The sequence below is a fragment of the Stegodyphus dumicola genome, chromosome X2, assembly GCF_044657685.1.
Source record: "Stegodyphus dumicola isolate Sdum_Otavi_A_Nest chromosome X2, ASM4465768v1".
NCBI classification, from domain to species: domain Eukaryota; kingdom Metazoa; phylum Arthropoda; class Arachnida; order Araneae; family Eresidae; genus Stegodyphus; species Stegodyphus dumicola.
Window position 1 is genome coordinate 168,024,693 of NC_140781.1, and position 21,912 is coordinate 168,046,604.

At 31.3% G+C, this 21,912-nt stretch overlaps 1 protein-coding gene and 1 long non-coding RNA gene across 4 annotated transcripts in view; one reads left to right on the top strand and one right to left on the bottom strand.

Moving 5' to 3' along the window:
- Positions 1–3,838, bottom strand: part of LOC146992966 (uncharacterized) — a 207,170-nt gene extending 203,332 nt beyond the window's left edge. Inside the window, exon 1 of the long non-coding RNA XR_015039220.1 lies at positions 3,781–3,838. This is a non-coding gene — a long non-coding RNA (uncharacterized LOC146992966). The remainder of the gene's footprint in view (positions 1–3,780) is intronic.
- A 13,504-nt stretch (positions 3,839–17,342) lies between these two features.
- Positions 17,343–21,912, top strand: part of LOC118180975 (serine/threonine-protein kinase STK11-like) — a 60,645-nt gene continuing 56,075 nt past the window's right edge. The window contains exon 1 of one of the 3 annotated variants that reach the window (XM_035350056.2): positions 17,343–17,869. In XM_035350056.2, coding sequence (XP_035205947.1) covers positions 17,526–17,869 — 344 coding nt within the window. In that variant the 5' untranslated portion in view covers positions 17,343–17,525. The other 2 variants (XM_035350055.2, XM_085809953.1) reach the window with 2 other exon arrangements.

Genomic DNA, 21,912 nt, shown 5'->3' on the forward strand with positions numbered 1-21,912 from the left:
AAAATTCTTTGATTTTGTCGAAATCTACGACTGCAGGTTAAAAGGCTTCCCTTTATTTTAATCTATTTTAACCATTCTGGGGGAAGAAAACATCTAATTCAAGGTATGATGAGTTACGCTGGAGTGGAAAAGTCTCAAATTAGACGTGGCTGGATTACAGAAAATGCAATTTGAATCGAGATTACATAAACGAGGATATGCAATATATATAAGCTAAATTGTTTTGTAAATTATTTGGAAATATTTTTTCTTATTTAACAAAGTGTAGAAGTTCAGCTGGGAAATAATTTTTAATACAGAAATTAAGGAGGGAACTATAATAGAAAAGGAAGTTTATCGTAATTTTTTTTTATCAGGGAAATCATAATTTTTTTTTTTTTTTTTTAAATTTCTTTTGCGAATGCGAGATCGTTCTTATTTTCCTATTTTAACCTTCTACCTATCTGTCGAATAATCCTTTAGCTCTTAAAAATGAACAGCAGAAAATACAACGAAAGCTTTTTGTTTTGAAAGCATTAAAGATAAGGAGCGCGTCCCGAAGTAAAATGGAGTTATCTTGACTTATTGACGTCTATATTGATCTAGCGCGGCTGCTTGTAATTCACAGTAGGCTTAATTTCTTCGTGAAGAAACAGTGCATATTTGTCATAAAGATTAATTTAATTGAATTTAAGAAACGTGTTAAAAAATATCTAATCACTATGTAATAAAGTGCTAATTACTATGCATTAGGCATAAATTTCTCAACTCAGTTTTATTCACATACCCTTGAATTGCTGCACTTTAAGTATTGCAACACTATATATCTTGCTCCAACGAGGTTACAATGCCGTTAGGCATAAGTACCTGAGAAAAGCACAATTTGCAAAGTATAATACTAACATGATTATTGACTAATTTATCAGTTAAAATATCGCTTCCTTTTGTCTGCCCTTGAATTCAAGGCCAGATATCATAATAGTGATATGTCGCAGATGATTCTATCTTCACGTTGTTTTTTGCCCCTGAACTTCTGCATAAATATGTCTTTTTTCATCATAGATGCGCTAACAATCGTAGAAAATAAAAATTGTGTTCTTTATATAACCTCGCCCTGGTCAATTACTGTTAGCGCATTCTGTGATATCATTTTTTTCCTTATTATTTTCTTTTTTAATGGGATAACTGCTAAAAATAATCAAATTATAAGAAAATTCCTCTGTTACATTAGAGGATCAAGCCAGCGCTTAATTTCTAAAATTAGAAGCGCCGGAGCCCTATGCAAGACCGCCAAGAAAGGAAAAAAAGAGTAAATAAATAAATAAAATGGCCATTAAAATCAATAATAATTAAAAAATTAAATGGTAAAATATTACCAGATTAAAAAATAATTATTAATTAAATATTAATGATCAAATATTTTTATCGTTAGTTAATTAATAATTAGTTTTCAATTAATTAATAATTAAGTAATTAATATTCTTTAAAATAAACTGCAGAAATTAAATAATAATTAAATAATAAAATTAATTAATAGTAAAATGATTAAATTGATTAAATTGAAATAATAAAATGATTGAATTGATTGAAAATGATGATGAATAATTAAATAATAAAATGATTGAAATTACATAAAATGTACAGAGGTAAATTAAAATTTAATAAGCGATTTTTAATATAATTTTATTGCTAAAAATAAAATTTTCGAGATCAGATTTCTACTGAAATTGTTGTTCGGTTACATAGTGAACAACAATTTCAGTAGAAAGTGTCAGAGCCTTCTTATTAGGGCTCCGGTGCGCTCCGTCTAGAATTATGATTTATCCCAAAAACTAAGAAGTACCATAGCTCCGGTGGGCTCCGGCGCAATTTAAGCTCTGGATCAAGCGTACGTACATGCATGCATGAATACATACATACATACATATATATATATATATATATATATCCATGTATATTTCGTACATATAATTGTGATGCATACAGCATTGAATGATGTGGTTAAGACTCCTGAACTTTGCTAGTATGACCAGAGTTTTGAACCTAAAAAAGGGTTTGCAAGATGGGCATTTTCCCAGTTTTCTCCGTATGTACGTGAATAGGAAGCAATTTTTTTAAAAAACCCTACATGGAAGCATTCCTCCTTCTAGGCAAATAGCCTTTATGTGCTCTGCCATAATTAATTGAAAGAAAATCCACATACCTCATTAAATTTAATACTGAATGGTATAAACAAAAAGTAATTTTCAGTACGCAATCTAATCTGTTTTAGTATCAATGGATTAATTTTCTGGTACAGTTTAAGAACTAAGGAAACTTAGGAAACAAAACATGCGCAGTGCACACTTTATACCAGAAAGTAGAAATTTCTAAATAACTGAATTTAGGGGGGAAGAAAAAAGAAAGAAGTAGTGGTAGTAAAAGAAAAGATCGTTGTAAAATAGCAATTATCTCGGTGTCTAATCAACAGGAATTTATTGATTCTTAATCAGTAAGTTGTACTTAATTATTAACACTCCTAATATATCTATTACAAACTTCTTTAAATATAGTTTTAGTTATCAATCATACAATAAGGTAGATTAATTCAAATATTTGTATAAATAGATACATTTAGTCAATAAAATCAACTAGGCGAATGAATTTTCTTATTGTTATTCAGACACCCCCTTTTTTTTTTTTTTTTTTTTTTTTTTTTTGAGAAAATATATTAGCTTTGACTAAAGGAGCCTTTATAACTAATTCTAGTAATCTAAAAAATCTTTCTAGGCATAAGTTCAGCTTTTGCAGCACATAATGTATTATTTTTTAACGTTTAAAAAATTTTTATATACTTTATTTTGCACTAAATTTATATGACCTTTTAGTTAATGTTTGCTTATCTAATACCTAAATATCAGTTATATTACCCTTAAATGTCACTTCTTTCATATTATTTTTAATCCTTAAAAATATTTCAGATAATTCTACTTAGTTTTTATTTATATTATCATAAATCACTTTTTCTGGTAGCAGTTTTAAAATTAAATAAATAAATAAATTAAACAAAATTTCTCGAGATGGAAAATGCTTACATTATATAGGTCATTACTGTTATTTAAGTCATTGCAATTTTATAACTGCACCTCAAATATAAAAGATATAAGCCCATTTGTAGTTTTCCCCTTCAAACGAACATATTTTTACAGCAAATATTAACTATACTTGGTGTAGGTGTATTTAATTAAGGCAAAGCACACGTGGGCTACCTGCCTAAGGGGAGGGATGCCTTCGTGGAGGACTTTCTAAGGGGAAACGGGCTCGTATACACGTTTACACATGGGGAAAACCACGAAAGCGCCCATGCAGCCGGCCCGTTCGCGGGATTCGAACCTTGGACCGACCTACCACTGTTCAGCGACCTACCACCGCTCGGGTCGCTGGTGGGATCTATTAATTACTTAAACTAGTATAATGATAACCTAAAGTTGCTTGGGCATTTCGAAGCAATTTGGCTCTTTTAAATTTCTTCGGGGACAGCAACAAACAGAGATATGCTAGTTATGGCCCGCATAAAGGTCAACCGAGATTCAGTTTTACGATTTGCTCGAAGTGTTAAAATATTGAAAGTGAAATTATTAATTAATCAAAGAGTTTAGTAAATCGTAATTATTTTGTCTAAAATTTTGATAATATATTATAGTTTTCATTTCAAAACATAGGCCTAGATTACTCGTATTTAGCAAACATATTACAAAGGAAAAATGGGAGATTGTTTGTTCAAACTTTAGTCAAATGAGAAATGTTCTGAAACGTAAATACCTTTCCAAATACGATGCATTATTCTCATGCTCTTGATGCTCCTCGGTATCTACTCTTTGAGAAACATAATCCTGTTAGATAGTGGTGCCATCTAGTATTTAATGATTAAAACACACTTTTCTTGCAATTTTTTTACTTCTAAAACGTTGTAATTTAATTTACTTCTAAAAAGTTGTAATTTTTTTTTACTTCTAAAAAGTTGTAATTCAGCAGTCGCGTAAGGACTGCTGAATATATAAATAGATAAATAACAGTCAAGTAATTACAGTTATGAACATGGATAATAATAATAAGTTAGATTATAGATTAAAGCAATAATTATAAAATGAGTGGGTGGGGTACTGTCCGGAAAATCAGAGGCAGTGTACACGTTATTGCTTTTCAGTTATCTCAAAAAAAAAAAAAAAAAAAAAAAAAAAAAAATGGATGGAACACTAATTTTTGTAGCATAATATTTCATTGCTATTATAATTAATTTTATTTATTAAGTTAAAATCTTTCACTTCTCTAAATCAAAAATGTTACTATAGACCTTTAAAGTTTTTTTTCCCATTGCGAAATGTAACTTCATAAAAAATTTTTACAAATTATATTTTACGCCAGATGATTAAGAAGTGTTTATTTGAGGGAAAAATCATTGATAACATTGTAACTATTACCTATTAATACATGTAAATATAATATTTTTCTTTCTATTGGCAATGCGACTTTATAAAGAAAGTTGTCAGAAACGCTTGGCTATATATGCTTAGGTAGAGACTTTGGCAGTTTTCTGGTGCTTTATTCAAAAAATTTTGAGCCCGAAGTTCCCTTGTGAAGGAAAAAAAATTTTAATTAAAACGTTTTTATTATTATTATTTTACATTTATTTTGAGTTTAATTTTCGAAATTTGGCTCAACAAATAGATTTAGAGCATTTTCAACATAAAAGGATTTAACAATTTCCTTTTATTTGGACGATATACTTAAATTGGATGATAATGAAGCAATGATAATGAAGAAGATAAAGCGCCTTTAACTTGTAAGAAGTTAAATGAATTATTAAAAAAGGCAGCACTTTTAGCTGCGAAGAAGTTAAACGAATTCTTAAAAAAGGCACAAAGAACTATCTGAATTTTCAGTGGAGATTGACCCAAATGAAAAGACAAGAGGACACTTAATGAAAGGCACTGTAAAACTTTGCTTCTTCACCGCCAAACTTTCAAACAGTTAGATCAGCCATTGTCTGAAGCAAAAATCACCAACTTAAAAAAAAAAATTCTATCACGGGCACGGGTTTATTAAGCAACAATAAAAGTCTCTCAATTAACATTTGGTTATTTTTTTTAATTATAACAATATTTCGGTTTGTTTAAGTTATGCATACTTTCTTAATCTGAATTATACCAAACATACTTTTTTCGTAGAAAGTTAACTTTGTAACGCCTTGTTGCCATACGATCAATATACTAGTAATGACGCAGTCCCCAAAGATTTACTGTAACTGTAAAATAAACTGTACTGGAAAATCATATACTTTACTTTAATTGCTTGTTAATTTAATTCATTTTTTGGCAGAGACAGCTACGTTTTTGGAAATGAAAGTGAATTAACTGTTTTGTGCTTAATTTTTTGGAGCCTTTGTGAAGCTAATTTATAACGATGCGTAACAAACACTTATTTTCAAATGACTGTTTCCTCTTTATAAAGTTCGTCAAAATATGCCTTTTAATTCCTCCTCCCTAAAAAAATTCTACCAATTTCCGTTTTGCTTCCTCACTGGGAAGTATTTGACAGATTTGTGGCATAGTTTTCTTCAAATTGTGAAATTGGATCTGTTATCCATTCATTTTCTAACATAAGGATTTTATTCTTTAACAAATTTCCTTACATTTTCTTGATAAATTTGAAGATTTGTATTTACACTTTTGATGAGCTTTAAATACAATATATTTTTTTTAATTTAACAAGTTACTTTTCAACACGTTTAAAAAGCAGTACTAAATTTTTCTAAATAATTTTAACTGCCTCGGCTTCTTTTATTTCACCAGAAAAATTAGAAGTCACAATTAATTTTGATAATGTTATAAAAATCCACAAAATAAAATTACAAGGAAAATAAAGCATTGTTTCGATAGGGCCTTCTCGGAAATATCTTTATAGACATTTCAATGTATGCTTCTGTTCTCCCTCCAGCATTTCCTTAGCCATATAATTCAATCTGAATAACTGAGAAAGACAAATGTTTAACTATTAACTGTATTTGATTCGAGAGGCCTTTTCCTTTCCTTTGAAGTGACTAACCTCTCTGACCCACAGTACCCTTTCCTAGTTCAAAGGTTTCTTTTTATCATCCACTGCCCTCCTCTTTTGAGATTTGTTTTGGCGATCACCACTAAGGGACGAAACGTTTTGTCGATTACTAAACCACCAACTACCGCTACCTGCATGCACCCCTCTCTCGGCTACAGGTTTCCGAAAAATTTGTCTAAATATTTCCTCTTATCCCAACGTAAGGTGCAGTTACTGGCAGCCGCCGATTTTCAAATTTCACCGTTAACTGAAAACCTTGTTCTAGCGTACCAGTGTTTCTTAGGTCCAAAAAGTCTTGAATCTGTTGCAGCAACCTGGGTAACATTATCTAAATAACTTCTGTATCTGTTTTTTTTTGGGGGGAGGGGGGTCTCTGGAGGTTTTCATATTTTTATACAACAAATCTACTGCTTCTTCATGCTCTTGTTTCTTTATCATTAACCTAATTATTATTATTTATCGCGTAACTACGCTAATCTAATCCCAACTGTTGATGTTAGTGGAAGAATCAGCAATAATTAAATATATTGGTGTTTTCTGGGTAAATGAAATTATTTTCCTTTCTAGTTCTAGTGCTAAGATAGGTACGCTTTGAATTTGAATATTAGGCTAAGATTTGTATTTTCAGATAGTTTTTCGCTCAAATAATTCCCTTAATCCAGGATCCATACTCCCCAAAAGAATTAATGCGTTCGATAGAATTTCCAAAAGAACCTTTTCTTATTACAAAAATCTTATCTGTGACTTCTGAAAGCTAAATTTGGTGCGAATAATGTTGCATAATAGCATTAATATTCTAACAGAAACTTTTTGAAATACCCGGATTCTCTTTTGACTTGCTTTTTTTAGAACAAATCTGCTTTGGACACCACATGACTTCCTTGTACGACTAATTAAATTATACGCAGTTTTTACTGCATTTTATTTAAACTTATTTCCTCGAATTTCATTAGATATATTCTCATTCAATTAATTCAGTTCTCACTTCGCGGCAAGACAAAAATACATCAAACCTCAAATTATCTTTATTAAAAATTGAAAAATATAGAAAAGTATGAAACACCAAATACAGCTAAAATAATTTTTAAAAAATTTACAATTAAAACTGGAGTTTCTACGCAAAAACAAGTAATTAGGCCAGCGGGCAAGAAGGCAGATTTTTCGGTGTAGAAAACTGAAAGTTTATTTTTGGTCCCACTCGGCAAAAAGACACTGAAGATGCAGAAACTGACTTAATTCACTGTTCTGCTAAGTTTCACATGTAAACAAATATGACTGCTATGGTGAAAAAATTAGGATTATCCGCACTTAAAAAACTTTTAAATTGTTGATAATTCTACAGTTATTGCATGCAGATGAACTGAAGGGAAAAGAAACTTAACCGGAAGATAAGAACATCATAATTCAATCATTTTTAAAGCAAAAAATTCCCAATTTACCAACATATAAGCATAAAAATAACTGAGCTCACGGAGCCGTGTAACAGAGGAGTGTATATACCCACTCTGGCAACTTATCAAGGGGCAACTTCCCCATGATAAGTCTGTCTCCTGCCTGCTCAACAATTATTCACTTGTTCAATTTTTAAGAATAATAAATTTAATTTTTTAGAATAATATATTTTTTCATAGAATAGTGCAATTAATTTACATATGCTCTTAGAATCTAAATGATATTGTAAATTAGTTCGCAGCAATAATTTTTTTATTTACTTTTTATTTATTTATTTTTTTACAATTAAAATTTCTTAATTAAATTTTTTATTTTAATTTTTTATTTGCTTTATACGAAATGAGAATTTTACATTTGCTTTATACGAATAGAATATTTGTTAAATTCAAATATATATATATACTTTTGGTGCGGCTGATCGCAACCAAAAAGGGAAATGCACAACTACATATTATAGCAGTCCTATATACAAAAATTTCAACGTTCTGAGGCTACTGGTTTTTGAGTTATGCGAGATACATACATACGTACAGACGTCACAAAAAAATCTTTTCTGTGTCCATTTTAAATACTTTTTCACAACCCGTTTTGGGAAAAAGTGTCTTTTATTCTTTTCTTATATACAAATGTCATGCAAAAACATCGTTAAATTGCATTCGAATAGCGGTCAAAATGGATATTTTCGTTGAAACATGATACCCGAAAATTTTAGCGATTACCGCGTACAAGGCAGTAAAAATGGCAAAGCTATAATTTTTATTTTATTTATTTACTTATATTTTCTGAATGGAAATTTCTAAAATACAGATTTTAATTTTCTGAACCACAGACGATTTTCATGATCACACACGTTAGCCTTTTTCTTTCTTGAAACAGCAGACGAGATTGGCAATCGACTTACATAGTTTTTTCGAAAATCAGCTTAATGAACTCGGGCTATTTTTCCATGTTTTTGCTTTAAACTTAAAAGAAAATTCTAGTTTTTTAACATTTAATATGAATAACCCTCTTGGTTGTTAATAATACACATAATGTTTAATTTCTGTTTCTGCAGTGTCTTCTACATTTTCATGCTAATTTACAATTCGTTAATATACTTTAAATATGTGTCATTCGGCAGAGCATCACTATCATTACTGCTGTTGAAACTAAGGTTTCTGGTTTGGTTTAAACATTAAAGTACATTTCTTTACGTGTAACTGAAATAGCGTTATCTAACATTTTAATCAAAATTATTTAAAGAAGATCTTCCACTTCCCCAAGCAATAGTTTAGTTCTCGGTTAGTTTTTAAAGTTTCCTTTTCTACGGTTATCTTTTCTTATTTCCTTCAGTTTCTCAGTCACCAAGATCACTAATACTGGCAAATCGACCCAGATTTAATTCCGTTGAACGGGTTGACTGCATAGGAAATTTTCATAATTTTTCTTATGTGTATTGTGAATATCAGCCAATGTTCCTTAAAACGTCCTCCACGGCATCCCTTCTCTTAAAGGTAGCTTCTGAGTGCAATTTAGTAATCTAGAAAATGCAATTTACGATCTACTGGTGCTCTGTAAAAATATAAAGTGATGTGCTAATCATTTATAGAGTTTCGTGTGAGTGCAAACACTGCCACTTCAAGAGAACCTTTTTAGCAATAAATAAAAGGGATTAAAAAAAAAGCAATAATTACCTCCAATTAATTGAATAATTGCTGGGGAAAGTTTTGCGTTAAACAACTGAGCACTGATTTTGCAATAGTTTATTAAATTAGGTAAATTAATTATGGCGAGGGTTATCTGCCTGATAGAAGACTTCCTAGGAGAAACTATGTGTATTCATTTTACACATGAAGCAATCTCAAAGATATACATTCAGCCTGTTCTCCAGGAATCGAAACCGGAATAAGCTACCAATGATCAAAGTTTTTATCCACTCACCCATTGGTGGGGCGTAGTCTGTTAAAAGATCTTTGTAAATCTTAAAAGTGTTTACATATTAACTAATACCTATCTTTTGTACGCCTTATTTGACGATAACCTGCTAGTATATATTTGCATCACTGTTTCAACCATGCGTAATCTTACAGGTATCAACAGGGAATACATTGCACAGCAGTCGTAAATCTGATTCCTTTCCTTCAACACTTTTAGTGTATAAGGTATTTCTCCCACCTTCTTTGCAGGCTTCGTAGTGTAGTGGTCAGCACGCTCGACGCGTATTCGAGAGGTCCGTGGTTCGAGTCCTGACGAAGATATTGCTCATTTTTCATCTCTTCTGCTTTAAAAAAATACCTAATGTTTCTACAGTGGCGAGATTAGGCGATTGGGCTACTGGGCTCCTGGGGTTTTCCCCAGTCGCCCTTTAAAAAGGGGAGTATATAAGGTATTACTTCCGCCTTCGTGGTGTAGTGGTCAGCACGCTCGACGCGATTTCGAGAGGTCCGTGTTTCGAGCCCCGGCGAGGGCACTGCTCATTTTTCATGCCTCCTGCTTTCAAAAAATACCTAATGTCTCTACAAGTGTACCTTAAAAAAGGTCCTTCACGAAAGAATCTTCCGTTAGCCATATAGCACTTAACGCTTTGTCGTAATCTAAATAACCCACTAATCCAATCCTTTCCTTCAATCAAATTTCCTTGGTTTAGTCTTGCAGTTTATCTGAATTTATCAATGTTCGTCATCCATAATATGAGTTTTTGAATTATGTGTTATTTCATTATGTGAGAAATAGTACAGTCAATTGACGATTAAATGGGATAATACCTGAGACGACGTCATGTTTAATGGTTAATCCGATCACAGTTAAATAAAGGAAACACACGCACATGACACACAGACACTCAGAGGAAAGGGGAACCCACAATGTAATCAGAGCTTAAATTGCGCCGGAGTCCACCGGACGCCGGCTCCGATACTTCTTAGTTTTGGGGATAAATTATAATTCTAGCTGGAGCGTACCGGAGCCTAAATAAGAAGGAACTATTTTTATGTAACTGAGCAACAATTTCATTAGAAATTTGATCTCAAAAATTTGATTTTTAGTAATAAGATTATTTTAAAAATCGCTTATTTAATTTTAATTTATCGCTTTACATTTTATTAAATTTTAGTTTTAAGTACTTTAACCATTAATTATTTAATTATTTTAATGATTAATTATTAGTCCAAAGGGGCCTTGTCCCTGAGGGACTATTATTTCGTTTCGTGATTTTGCGTCGAATCACTCTGAATGCCGGTTTCACTTTTCAAACTGTTGCCACCAAATATTATCGCCCTGTATTATATTTGAAGAAATTAAATAATGAAAAGTCTTCATAAATGTATGTATGTTTCTCGCATTGTGATACAACAAGGGTACCTAGAGCCATCCAATTTTGAATGACGTAATCCTACTGCGAATATGGGCTTTTCTGGAAGCCCAAATTAGGAATTTAGAATTTGTTTTATTATCGATTTCATATTTTTTAAAACTTTAAAGAATTTTAGATTAAGAAGCTCAGGGATTTCAAAGCGAGCAATGGCAAAGTTATACAGAAAAAACATTTTTATGGTCCAACGAATGAGACTGTGTATCGAAAAGATATGTTCAATTTAAAAATATTTTGCGATATTGCTCTTGAACTGAATTCTATGGTTTAAGTGCGAGGAACATGATGTTTAATAAATGAAGCTAACACACAAAATGTTAATAAAACGCCCCTTTGGACGTAATTTAAAATCTGAGACCTTTCAAATTTTCTTTTTTTTTTAATTTAATTTTTTAATTATTAATGATTTTATTATTGATTTTATTTATTTATTTCCTCTTGTTTCTCTTTCTTGACGGTCTTCCGCAGGGCTCCGGCTCTTCTAATTTTAATCATTTTAATTAGAAAGCAAAAAAAAAAAAAAACTGTAAGTAGTTACGTATTCGGTCGTCCCATAAATAATGCAATTTTTTTACACTTTTTTTTATTTTTAGAAATTAAGATAAAGAAATTTCTTTTTCAATATAAAGTATACTGTCCATCTTCCCGTACTAGTTCCTGAACAGTTAGACGCGATTTTGTATGACCAGGGTTTTCAGGACTTCCTTCTTGATCTCTTTCCCGAAAGAGGCCCGTTTTCTAGGCCGTGGTTTCCAGCTCCGAATTCGTAGAACCACCGTCAACAGCAACTTACGTTTATTGTCCTGTCCCCATATAACGCATTAATAGTCATATTAACAATTATTTAACTGAAATCACAAGGCAAAATATGCCGAATACTGTCTATTTAGCTTTGAAAAAATAAATATTAAAATTGAATTGCACTGAAAACTTGCGTTAAGAATAAGAGCAAGATAAAAGTACTACTTGCTTTTATAGCAAGTTGATGCAGGTTAGTTCATCCAGTCCCCCTCCGACTTTTAGTTCAGCTGAAAACAACCACATTACTTATGGGATGAACTAGTCACATCCGTGTTTCGGATGTTAAAAATTTTCAAAATAATATTGCATTAAAAAACATTAATGTAACATTCTATAATATTAATCAAACTGCATAAATACTTTCCGTGATATGAACCTGAAACATCAAGCATGTTTTCACTAAATTCAAAATTACAACATATTTACCCCTTTCAACATGGAAATTTTTTAATTGGATGAAAATTAAACATAGAGGGGTATATTATTAATTTACAGCACACTTCTTTTAATTCTATCTTGTTTTACTATAATATATACATTTATTTAAGTACTTAGTTTGATTTATTTTAAAATTTTCTTTTACGACTTTTCGTATGATTTGACTTGTATCCTCATAATTTTGTTAAAAAAAATCACTTTTTTCCCCCTTTCCTAACATCTCTTCAAATAACTTTTTGCTACGTTACTTAAATCGTCATAGGTGTTGATTTTTTATCAGCAAATGTTTTAGTTCACTTATCAATGCCCGGTGAATGTTCAGTTTGCGTATAAAATGTTATTATACAGTAAAGTCATCCTCTTAATCATTCTATATTATTTTATTATTTTAAAAGCATTAACATTTAAAAGTTGCTTTCGGCTGATCCTACAGACTCTACCACACAGGAACAAATTACCAATGCAACTGAAACATTTAGAGAAATGGGTGTCAGGTTCTCGAGAACACTGGAAATAATAGAAAGCATATACGTCCGGCCAAAGGATGTAGCAGTTTTATGAACTCTAGCACATCCGTTTTAGTGAGCTGTAATTTAGTTATTTAGTTATAAATGAAGTATGGATATTGGCGAGAAAAAACAATTAAATAGAAAAGAAAGCTTAAAGCGCACAATATTCTTCTTCTAAATTTTCATTTAAAAATGCTGTACTGTTCTTACGTTAATTAACCATTTATTACGTTTTTGATCTTTACTGTAACTTCTTCTTCCCGTATTCTTCACCAGAATGCAAATTAGCTTTGAGTGTATTTGAGTTGAGGCTTTTGAATAGAATTAAAGAGCTTATAGCACTCGCGTCTATTGTTAAGATTTTGTTGCCAGCTCTATTATAAGTGATATTCCGGCTTTGGCATTCTCGCTAGCCGACGCTTTAAACTTATGCCCCGATAAAATAGCTGAGCCAGTTTATTTCTTATTCTACTGAATGTGTACTCTTAGACTACGTAATCCGAGTTTTAATTTAATTGCCTGTTACTGCTTAAACTGCATAGCCACAAGTGATGGCTTATCTGTAGCAGAGTTCGTGCCTTTATGTTCAGTTCCGAATAAATAAAAATAGTATTGAAACATTCTTCAATACTTTGTAACTATTTCATTCTTAGCGATAGCTCGCTATCTTGTCTTTAACGTGGTCTGCAAGACTTAACGTTAGTACGGTTATCAATAGCAGCCCTGCAATGTAACAGTGCGTATGTCAATTATTTAGTGAGCAAAGGGAAGGGATCCCGTTTTCAGTATATTTGGAGAACTTGAGAATTGCAGTAAACCTAAATCAACTCCTAATCATTCCAAGAAAAGTACGTGAGCATTAATATATTCCAACAAGAAGAATGGTCAGTATTTGGCATGGAGCGTCTGCTAAACAAGGAATTTTCAACAGCCAAATAGTCATGCCCCATGAATTGACAATATTTCATATGCCTTATTGCAGAATGAGTGTTTAGTTTTTACGTTCTGCTAAGAATATCATTATGAGTGTTTTTAATTTTCTTGAACATTATTCCAATAATTCTGCTTACGTAGACGGATCCATAATTTCAGTGCCTCTAACACTTTTCAACGAGCAAAATAATAATACACTTGAATGCAATTTCCAAAAAATTGCTACTGCAGAATACGAAAAGAGAGCAACCAGTCTTATCTTTTGTAAATATATTTGTAATAATTCATTTTATTTTAGTAGTCAGGACTGAGAGGTTTGATTGTCATTTTCAGAAAATTTTGCCATAATTAATTATTCAGCGCACTAACCTTATAAACATTTTCCCATGAAAAATCATTTTGGATTCCTCTCAAAATCCTATTACATATTTTACCTACATTTCAAAAATCAGATTTTATCATGCTATTTCTCTTCTGATGAATTTATGTCTTTAATTACAAGTTAATTTTGACTAGGGCGTGGATTTAAAACAGAAATTTCAAAGCAAATATTGAATTAAATACTTTATTCTTTTACCTTTTAATTACAATTAGCAACCATATACGTAGCAATGAAACAATTACTGGATATAAAATTCAATTAAAAATTGTTACATAATTATAAATTAAAATATAAATACAGTTTTTTAAAAAAAACTGGAATATTTTGCTCGACTTCAATTATTTCCTGCATGAGCTACATACAGTGAATATTTTCTAAGATGATAATCATCTACAGTTCCGAACAATTTTGGTATTCTGTAGAAGTATTCATCTTAGAGAAGCAAACGAAATGGTGATTACCGATTTGCTTAATGAATTTATCCTATTCAAGGTTTTCGAAGCCTTCTAAAATATTCTGAAGCAGAAGCGTGGGATGTCTCTTCATTAATACTGTTACATTAATAAAATTACGAATTAATTCCAAAGAAAAGTAGCAAATAAATAAATAAATAAATAATTACTTTATATCTACTTTTCTAAATTATCTAAGTATATCATATTTTAAAGGATGGAAAATCAGTCTCTTGTGTAAAATAAAAGCAAAGTTTAACAAAATTTACGCGTTAGTTTTGCTTAGTAACTTCAAACAGTCATTTCTTGCTAAAATATTGATCCATTCTGCCAACCACTTAAGACACAGACTGCTACCAACATTTTCAGTGGCTTTTAGTTGTGTTTTAAATTTAAAACTATCGTTTCTTTTCTTTTATCTTATTTGTTTGTTTTCAAACATTTTAATCTAAGAATGATTATTTAAGATTTACAAAGCTTTTTTTAAAAAAGAAAGAAAGGAAAAGATATGCACAGGTAGACATACTGAACTGTTACTTTCAGAATCAACGTGAATGATTGCAATTGGATCAAAAATAAAACTTGAGAGCTTTTGGAGCCATTTATCATTCATTCATAGCCTAAACATTATTTTATCAGTATTAGCTTCTCAGAACAGGAAATGAAGATGTTAATATAAACAGAATAGAAATATGGTATATCGTTCAAAATATCTGTGGAAACGTAAAAAATCCGAAAGAAGCTTCTAGGACGCTACATGACGCTGAATAGATAGCCGTCGTGTTTTTTCCTGTAAAAAACTAGAAATCTGGAAATATTTACATGAATGGGGACTAACTTTTTCCCTTAAAGATAATTTTGCTAATATAATAAGAACTGGAAATATTATAACTCTTTCGGCATAAGAAGCAGATTTATGCAATCGTTTATTTAAGTTGTTTAATCTTACATCGAAATTAGGAAACTTGATAGTCGCTGCACTGCATATTTGATGGTCTCAGTTGGATTAGAAAGTTTTTATCTTAAAGAATGCTATTATAACTATCAGTATTAATATTTATTTATTTCTCAGAAGAATTTATTGTTTTCAGAGATCATCGTCTGCGGGAGGAAGGGAACACCACAAAAGGGTTCACTGCAAATTCTTCTTAAATAAGAAAATATGTTATAAGTAATTTTTTTAACCAAAACAAAAAGGTAACATTATTGTGATTTAATTTTTAAATAATGATTCAACTTTCAAACAAAAAAATAACTATTACTTGTACAATTGTGTTTCAAATTCTGCTTAAATAAAAGGGTTATTTTAATTTCTCTAAACTTTGTTATTGTTCTCAGACATAGAGATTATTCCCTTCCTTTCTGTTATGTTTACTACACTAAAATAGCATTACCAGATCAAGTGTAACCCTATAAGTGGCGCTCGAATAAATTACGGATCATGTCGGAAGGACAAGTAACGTCTATCCTCCCTCCCAGGGACACCTGGCTCCACGCTCTACTGGCACCTGTACATTTAATGGAGGGCTTAGGCTTCATTTTAGACACAGCGAACGTCGATGAAATCAGCCATTTTTTTATAGTAGAAGATCGGTAGTGATATTTTTTGAACATTTAGAGACGTAGTTCCTGTTATACCCAGTTGCAGAACTACAGAAGTTCACCATAACAACCTCCGAGCTTCCGTGGCAGGCATTGAGGTGGTACAAAAGGCATCGGTAAGTTTTGTTGGATGACATAGACATTGAGAATTGCAAGTTCGAAGTATTTAAAACTGCCTTTATGAAAGCATTTCTAGTGGGGAGAGAACGGTTTTATGAGCAAAAATTTGTTTCAGTATTAAATTTTTAAAAATTTAAATCGAATTAAAAAATTGTTTCACAATTTGTATTCTCATTAGAGTTGTGCTATTCGCTCATTAACTGATTCAAAGAACCAACTCACTTTAATGCGTGAGTGAAAGGTCCTTCGTCAAAAGACAATGTTAGTTCTTATTAATCTGTTCCTGGAAGCATGTCAGGAAAATTCGATTCCCATTTTGGAAAACAGGGAGGAAAGAATGTTTATCCACTTTTTTGAAAATTTGTTTATACTAGAACTTTATTGTTATTTCCATGAAGAAAGGAGATTTTAGCAATCTAAAAAGGACAGTTCAAGACATTAGTTCAGAGAGTTACCTGTTCATTTGAGTCGATTATTTCGATCCCACTGTTCATTCGATTCTGTACGCTTTTCTCTATCCTCACACACCATTCTTTATTCATTCTCCGTTCCCAGTCTTATTTATCAAGGTTATTGTTTGTGAGCGACAATTGATGAAAGAGAACCGAATCAGTTCAGACTCATAAAAGAATGGTTTGGCCCACCTCTGATTATTATCCACAAATTTTGAATCCAAAAATTGCGTACAGAATCTAAACTCAACAGCTTATCATGAAGTAGTTTAAAAATAGAGAGCAAACTTTTGAACACAGCGACAAACATCATAGTGAGCTAAATGAAATCTTACAAAATGATTAGAGAGCTTGATGATCTTCCGCAGCTGATGCTTTCGAGGCAAGCCAAAAGAAAAATTGACTGTGAAATGCCTGTTCTAAACTAAGAAACTAGAGCAGGAAAAATATGAGTGTCAAATGACCTTGAATTCACTCGCGCATGTTTAGATTTGCATATAAACGGGACCTAAAGTAAATAAATAGTTGTAAGTATCCATTTGGTGATAGATCAATGTCTAAGTACTGCGACGAAATACATAAACAGTGTAGAAATCAAACGGTCACGCTAACTTTCCTACTGTTTTTAAGTTAGTTTTACCCCGAATATAAAAGTTATACATCATTAAGGTACCATATTAATATATCATATGCATTACATCATTGGCAAAGCAGAATTATTAACTCGCGTCAAGTTTTTGAGCCTGCCTCACAATCAAAGAAACTTCTCAACCTAACAACTCGAACTTAGATAACCGCTAGTAAACAATGTGTTGGATGGGTTTTGAGCAAATTTTAGATTTTGGCTACTAAGTACTTGTCAGTAGTATGCTGTTTATTAATGATTAAAGCTGAAATTGTTATGCAGTTTTATGAACTTACTTCGTTGTTTATTTTATTGGTTTCTTTATTTTCTCAATTTTCATGGCTGGAACCTTAAGTAGTATTGTACATTGCGATTTCACTGTGCCATCTGATCATGAATGTGATGAACCTAATAGAAACGAACCAATTGATCGGTGGCTGAATGATGAAGCATGTTTTCCTGTAGCATTTTATCGTTTCGATTCCAGAGAAATAAGATGTACTACTCCGAAAAAAAGTGCAAAAATGATTGGGAAGTATATAATGGGGGATTTGTTGGGAGAAGGATCGTACGGCAAGGTGAAGGAACTTTTGGACTCAACTACATTGTGCCGCAGAGCGGTAAAAATCTTAAAAAAGAAAAAGCTCCGAAAGATACCGAATGGTGAACGGAATGTTGAAAGGTATTAAAAGATCGGTGAGATAAGAAATGATTTAATTCCGTGCAGTTGATATATTTTTCCATTTTAAAAAGATACGACATTCAAAATCGGAATCGGAAAATTCTCAGTAAGATAAAAATTTAATCAAAAGTTAAACTTTATTATATTTTTGTTATAAACCCAGTTTTTTTTTTTTTTTTTGGTATTCTCGCTTGTACTGCTTTAATCGGTCTTATATGAAGCACAAGTGGCTTAACCCCGCTTCTCATGAAAATGCACGTAGTACAAATAAGAAATGCTGAATTGCAAATTCCCCCCCCCCCAAACAACAAGCAATTAAATTGTTTCCATAAAACTAGGAATTAATTGTCAGTAAAATGCATTATCTGAAATTATTAGAACTGTCTTTCAAATATCATATTTTGTACAGTAGTTAGAAAAAAGGCTAATGATGGATGTGATATTTTATGGTTGATGTGAAAGCAGGGCACCATGAAAAGTAAAGGAAGTTACTGAAGTGGTAAAGGTGGATTTTCTTGCGGTGGGGTAGATTTTTACAAAGTCTAACAGCACTATTAAAATAAGAGACTTAAGAACATAATGTACACTTTTCCCAGAAAAAGAAAAAAAAAAAAAAAGACATTTACGATGCCACTGAATAAATTCCTCTTCTGTACCATTCATTCTTTTATCAGTATGTTGTACTGGTGTGTTATAAGGTTCATATCAGATATCTGATGAGGAAAATGGTGAATAGGTTTCTGCTAATTTATTTTAAATGCACTTACTTCAATTTTCTTTAGAGTGCTGAGTGTATAGACTAAAGAACTTCATTTTTTAGCATTGTATTTTATGTATCTTTTCTTCATGATAGTATTTCCATGTATGGTTTTATTTATAAGTTACTCCTTTCATATATAAGCCCAAAAGAAATATTTTGTCCTCTTTATTTATTACATTTTTATATGATTGTGCCTTTTTGTTAAAATTGTGCTACATAGAGTCATATAATTTGAGCTCTTAAGTTCTGGTAAATTTATATGTGTACTAGGAGTAAAAGATACTGCTCATGATATGGTTAAAAAATTTCAAAACATGCGAGTTTTTGTTTTTACTTGTATAGCTGTCCGTCAAAGCCAATGATAATATGCCCATAAATGTCTTCTTGTCTGTCACAAACATATTTTTAACACATCCTTATCACATTATGTATAGAATTCAATTGAATAATGCCAGATTTGTTAAATAATTTTTAGCCTTTATCTGTAAATGCTAAAGAAAGTAAGAACTGTTGATGTGGTTCTATTTAATTCAATTTGATATCCTTTATTCATATTGAAGATTTGTAAACTTGTGGTCTCAAGTTGTCAGTCTACAATCAAATTCACTTGACTTTTAGTTTGCATAAATCCATGTAATACATGTCTTATATTAGGCAGACAAACTTTGTGCTGTATTTACTAAGATTATATAGGTAAGGTGGAAGAGCAGAAAATTATATTCATCTCTAAATAACTGAACTGAGCCAGTTATTGATTTCGTGCATTTAAGGCAGCAGTGTTTTTACTGAAGGGAGCTTGGTTGATCTTTACATTATGGTAACTTGGCGATTTTTTGGCGAAAATTTGGCGACCAACTCTCCTACAGCAACCCTCTATTTTTTTTTCCCCGCCGCCATTTTGTCTTCACGAAGTAAAGACATGTTTCTTTTCTTTTTATCTCCTGAACACTTCTTCCAACAATCTACTAGCCGAATTACACTTATGCTAGAAATTTTATCAAACAAAACTGCTTAATCATGACAAATATTCACTGCAAAATTTGGAAAAACTGCACAATACCATTCTCCTTACGCATTTTTCAAAATAACACATACACATAAACCATGTACACGCCGACTTACTTTTACTTAAAAAACATCCCAGAATTGCACAAAAATGGCATTGCGCACACTCTTCATTATATCCATGTACACTGCTTTTTTCTCATAAATTACAAAAATTTCACGAAAATACATGACAATTTTCTCAATCTTTAAACCCGGTAAAAAGAACATATATGAAATTACCTGATCGCGAAAAAGTATTTACCCTTTACAAATATGAACATTTCCACATATAAAATAAATAAAATATCCAAAAACTTTTACCTCTAAATCATCTATTACATTATACACGTCACCAACGAATTCATACCGCAAGCATTACAAATACTTAGTATCAAATATTTAAATTATTTCCATGCATGTTTATTTCAACTTAAACGTATACCAAATTTCTACAAGCATAAAATTCACAAAATAACTATCATTTCATTAAAATATCACTAAACCATGTACACGTCGACTTATTTTTACTTAAAAAAACATCCCAGAATTGCACAAAAATGGCATTGCGCACACTCTTCACTATATCCATGTACACTGCTTTTTTCTCATAAATTAAAAAAATTTCACGAAAATACATGACAATTTTCTCAATCTTTAAACCCGGTAAAAAGAACATATATGAAATTACATGATCGCGAAAAAGTATTTACCCTTTACAAATATCAACACTTCCACATATAAAATAAATAGAATATCCAAAAACTTTTACCTCTAAATCATCTATTACATTATACACGTCACCAACGAATTCATACCTCAAGCATTACAAATACTTAATATCAAATATTTAAATTATTTCCATGCATGTTTATTTCAACTTAAACGTATACCAAATTCCTACAAACATAAAATTCACAAAATAACTATCATTTCATTAAAATATAATTAAATTCAAAAACACTACTTAAAATATAAATGAGCACATACATTAAAGTAATAAAAATTACCTTACAATCCTAATTACTTTAAACTAAATCATTGCTAATAACAATTTTCCCAATAATACCAAATTCCTTTCCACCTTACATTTACAACAATGCATAAAAATAATATCCTCAAATAATTAAAAATACTAACTTACCTAATCTTCTTCAGAATCTTGATTACATGGCGGATACACTTTTCTTACTTCTGTTTCAGAATCTTTAAAATCATACTTATCTTTCAAAGCAAGATACCAGGTAAAATAAATAACATAATAAAACATCTTTATTTCTCTCTCGCACAACCTTAAAAAACATTTATTACTATCCTTTTCAATACCATTAAATACCTATTTCGAATTCACTTTAGTTACGGCCATGGGATCCAAAAATTCACAAACACTGTTTCACACAACACAGAATAAAGCCAAATACAAAATTGCCAGATTTTTTCCCGATTAAAGAACAGTAATTCGTCCATTAATATCACATAACATATCCCATGATCTCTCATTTCCCTCACACAAAATAATGCGTAATCAGAACTGAATACTACTCACATTCTTAACAAAGTCTAACTAACCTAATCTTCTTCCGAATCTTCCTTACATGGTGGATACACTTTTATTATGGATTCAATAAAATTACTGAACGATTTTTTTTCCGAATTTGATAAAAAAAAAATTCTCTTTATCACATCTACAATTCACTTTAGACAGCGCCATACAATCCCAAAATTATTCAACCCTACTTCACACAACACACAATGAAGCTTAATACAAAATAATATACATCCACAGATACTTGTCCAAATTCCCCCCTTTTCCGATTAAAGAACCGTAATTCGTCCATTAATATCACATGACATATCCCATGATCTCTCATTTCCCCCACACAAAATAATGCGTAATCGGAGCTGAGTACTGCTCACATTATTACCAAAGTCCCAGGTAGTAACCTTTATCGCCTCCAAAATGTCGCCAAACTACCAGTTACCATATTGTAAAGATCAACCAGGAGCTTAAGTGAGGTGCTCGATTGGATTAACCTTGAAAAATCCTCTGATTGTCATGGAAACTGTTATCTTGCACTGACAGTGTGTTAATATAAGTTATACAGTACAAGACTGTAATCCGGACTCGTCGGGACTTCGGCGATTCCGGATTAAGGGTTTTTCCGTATTATAGATCATACATTTAAATCTGGTAAGATGGCATGCAGAAATTATACAATTAAAAATGTGAAACCATAAT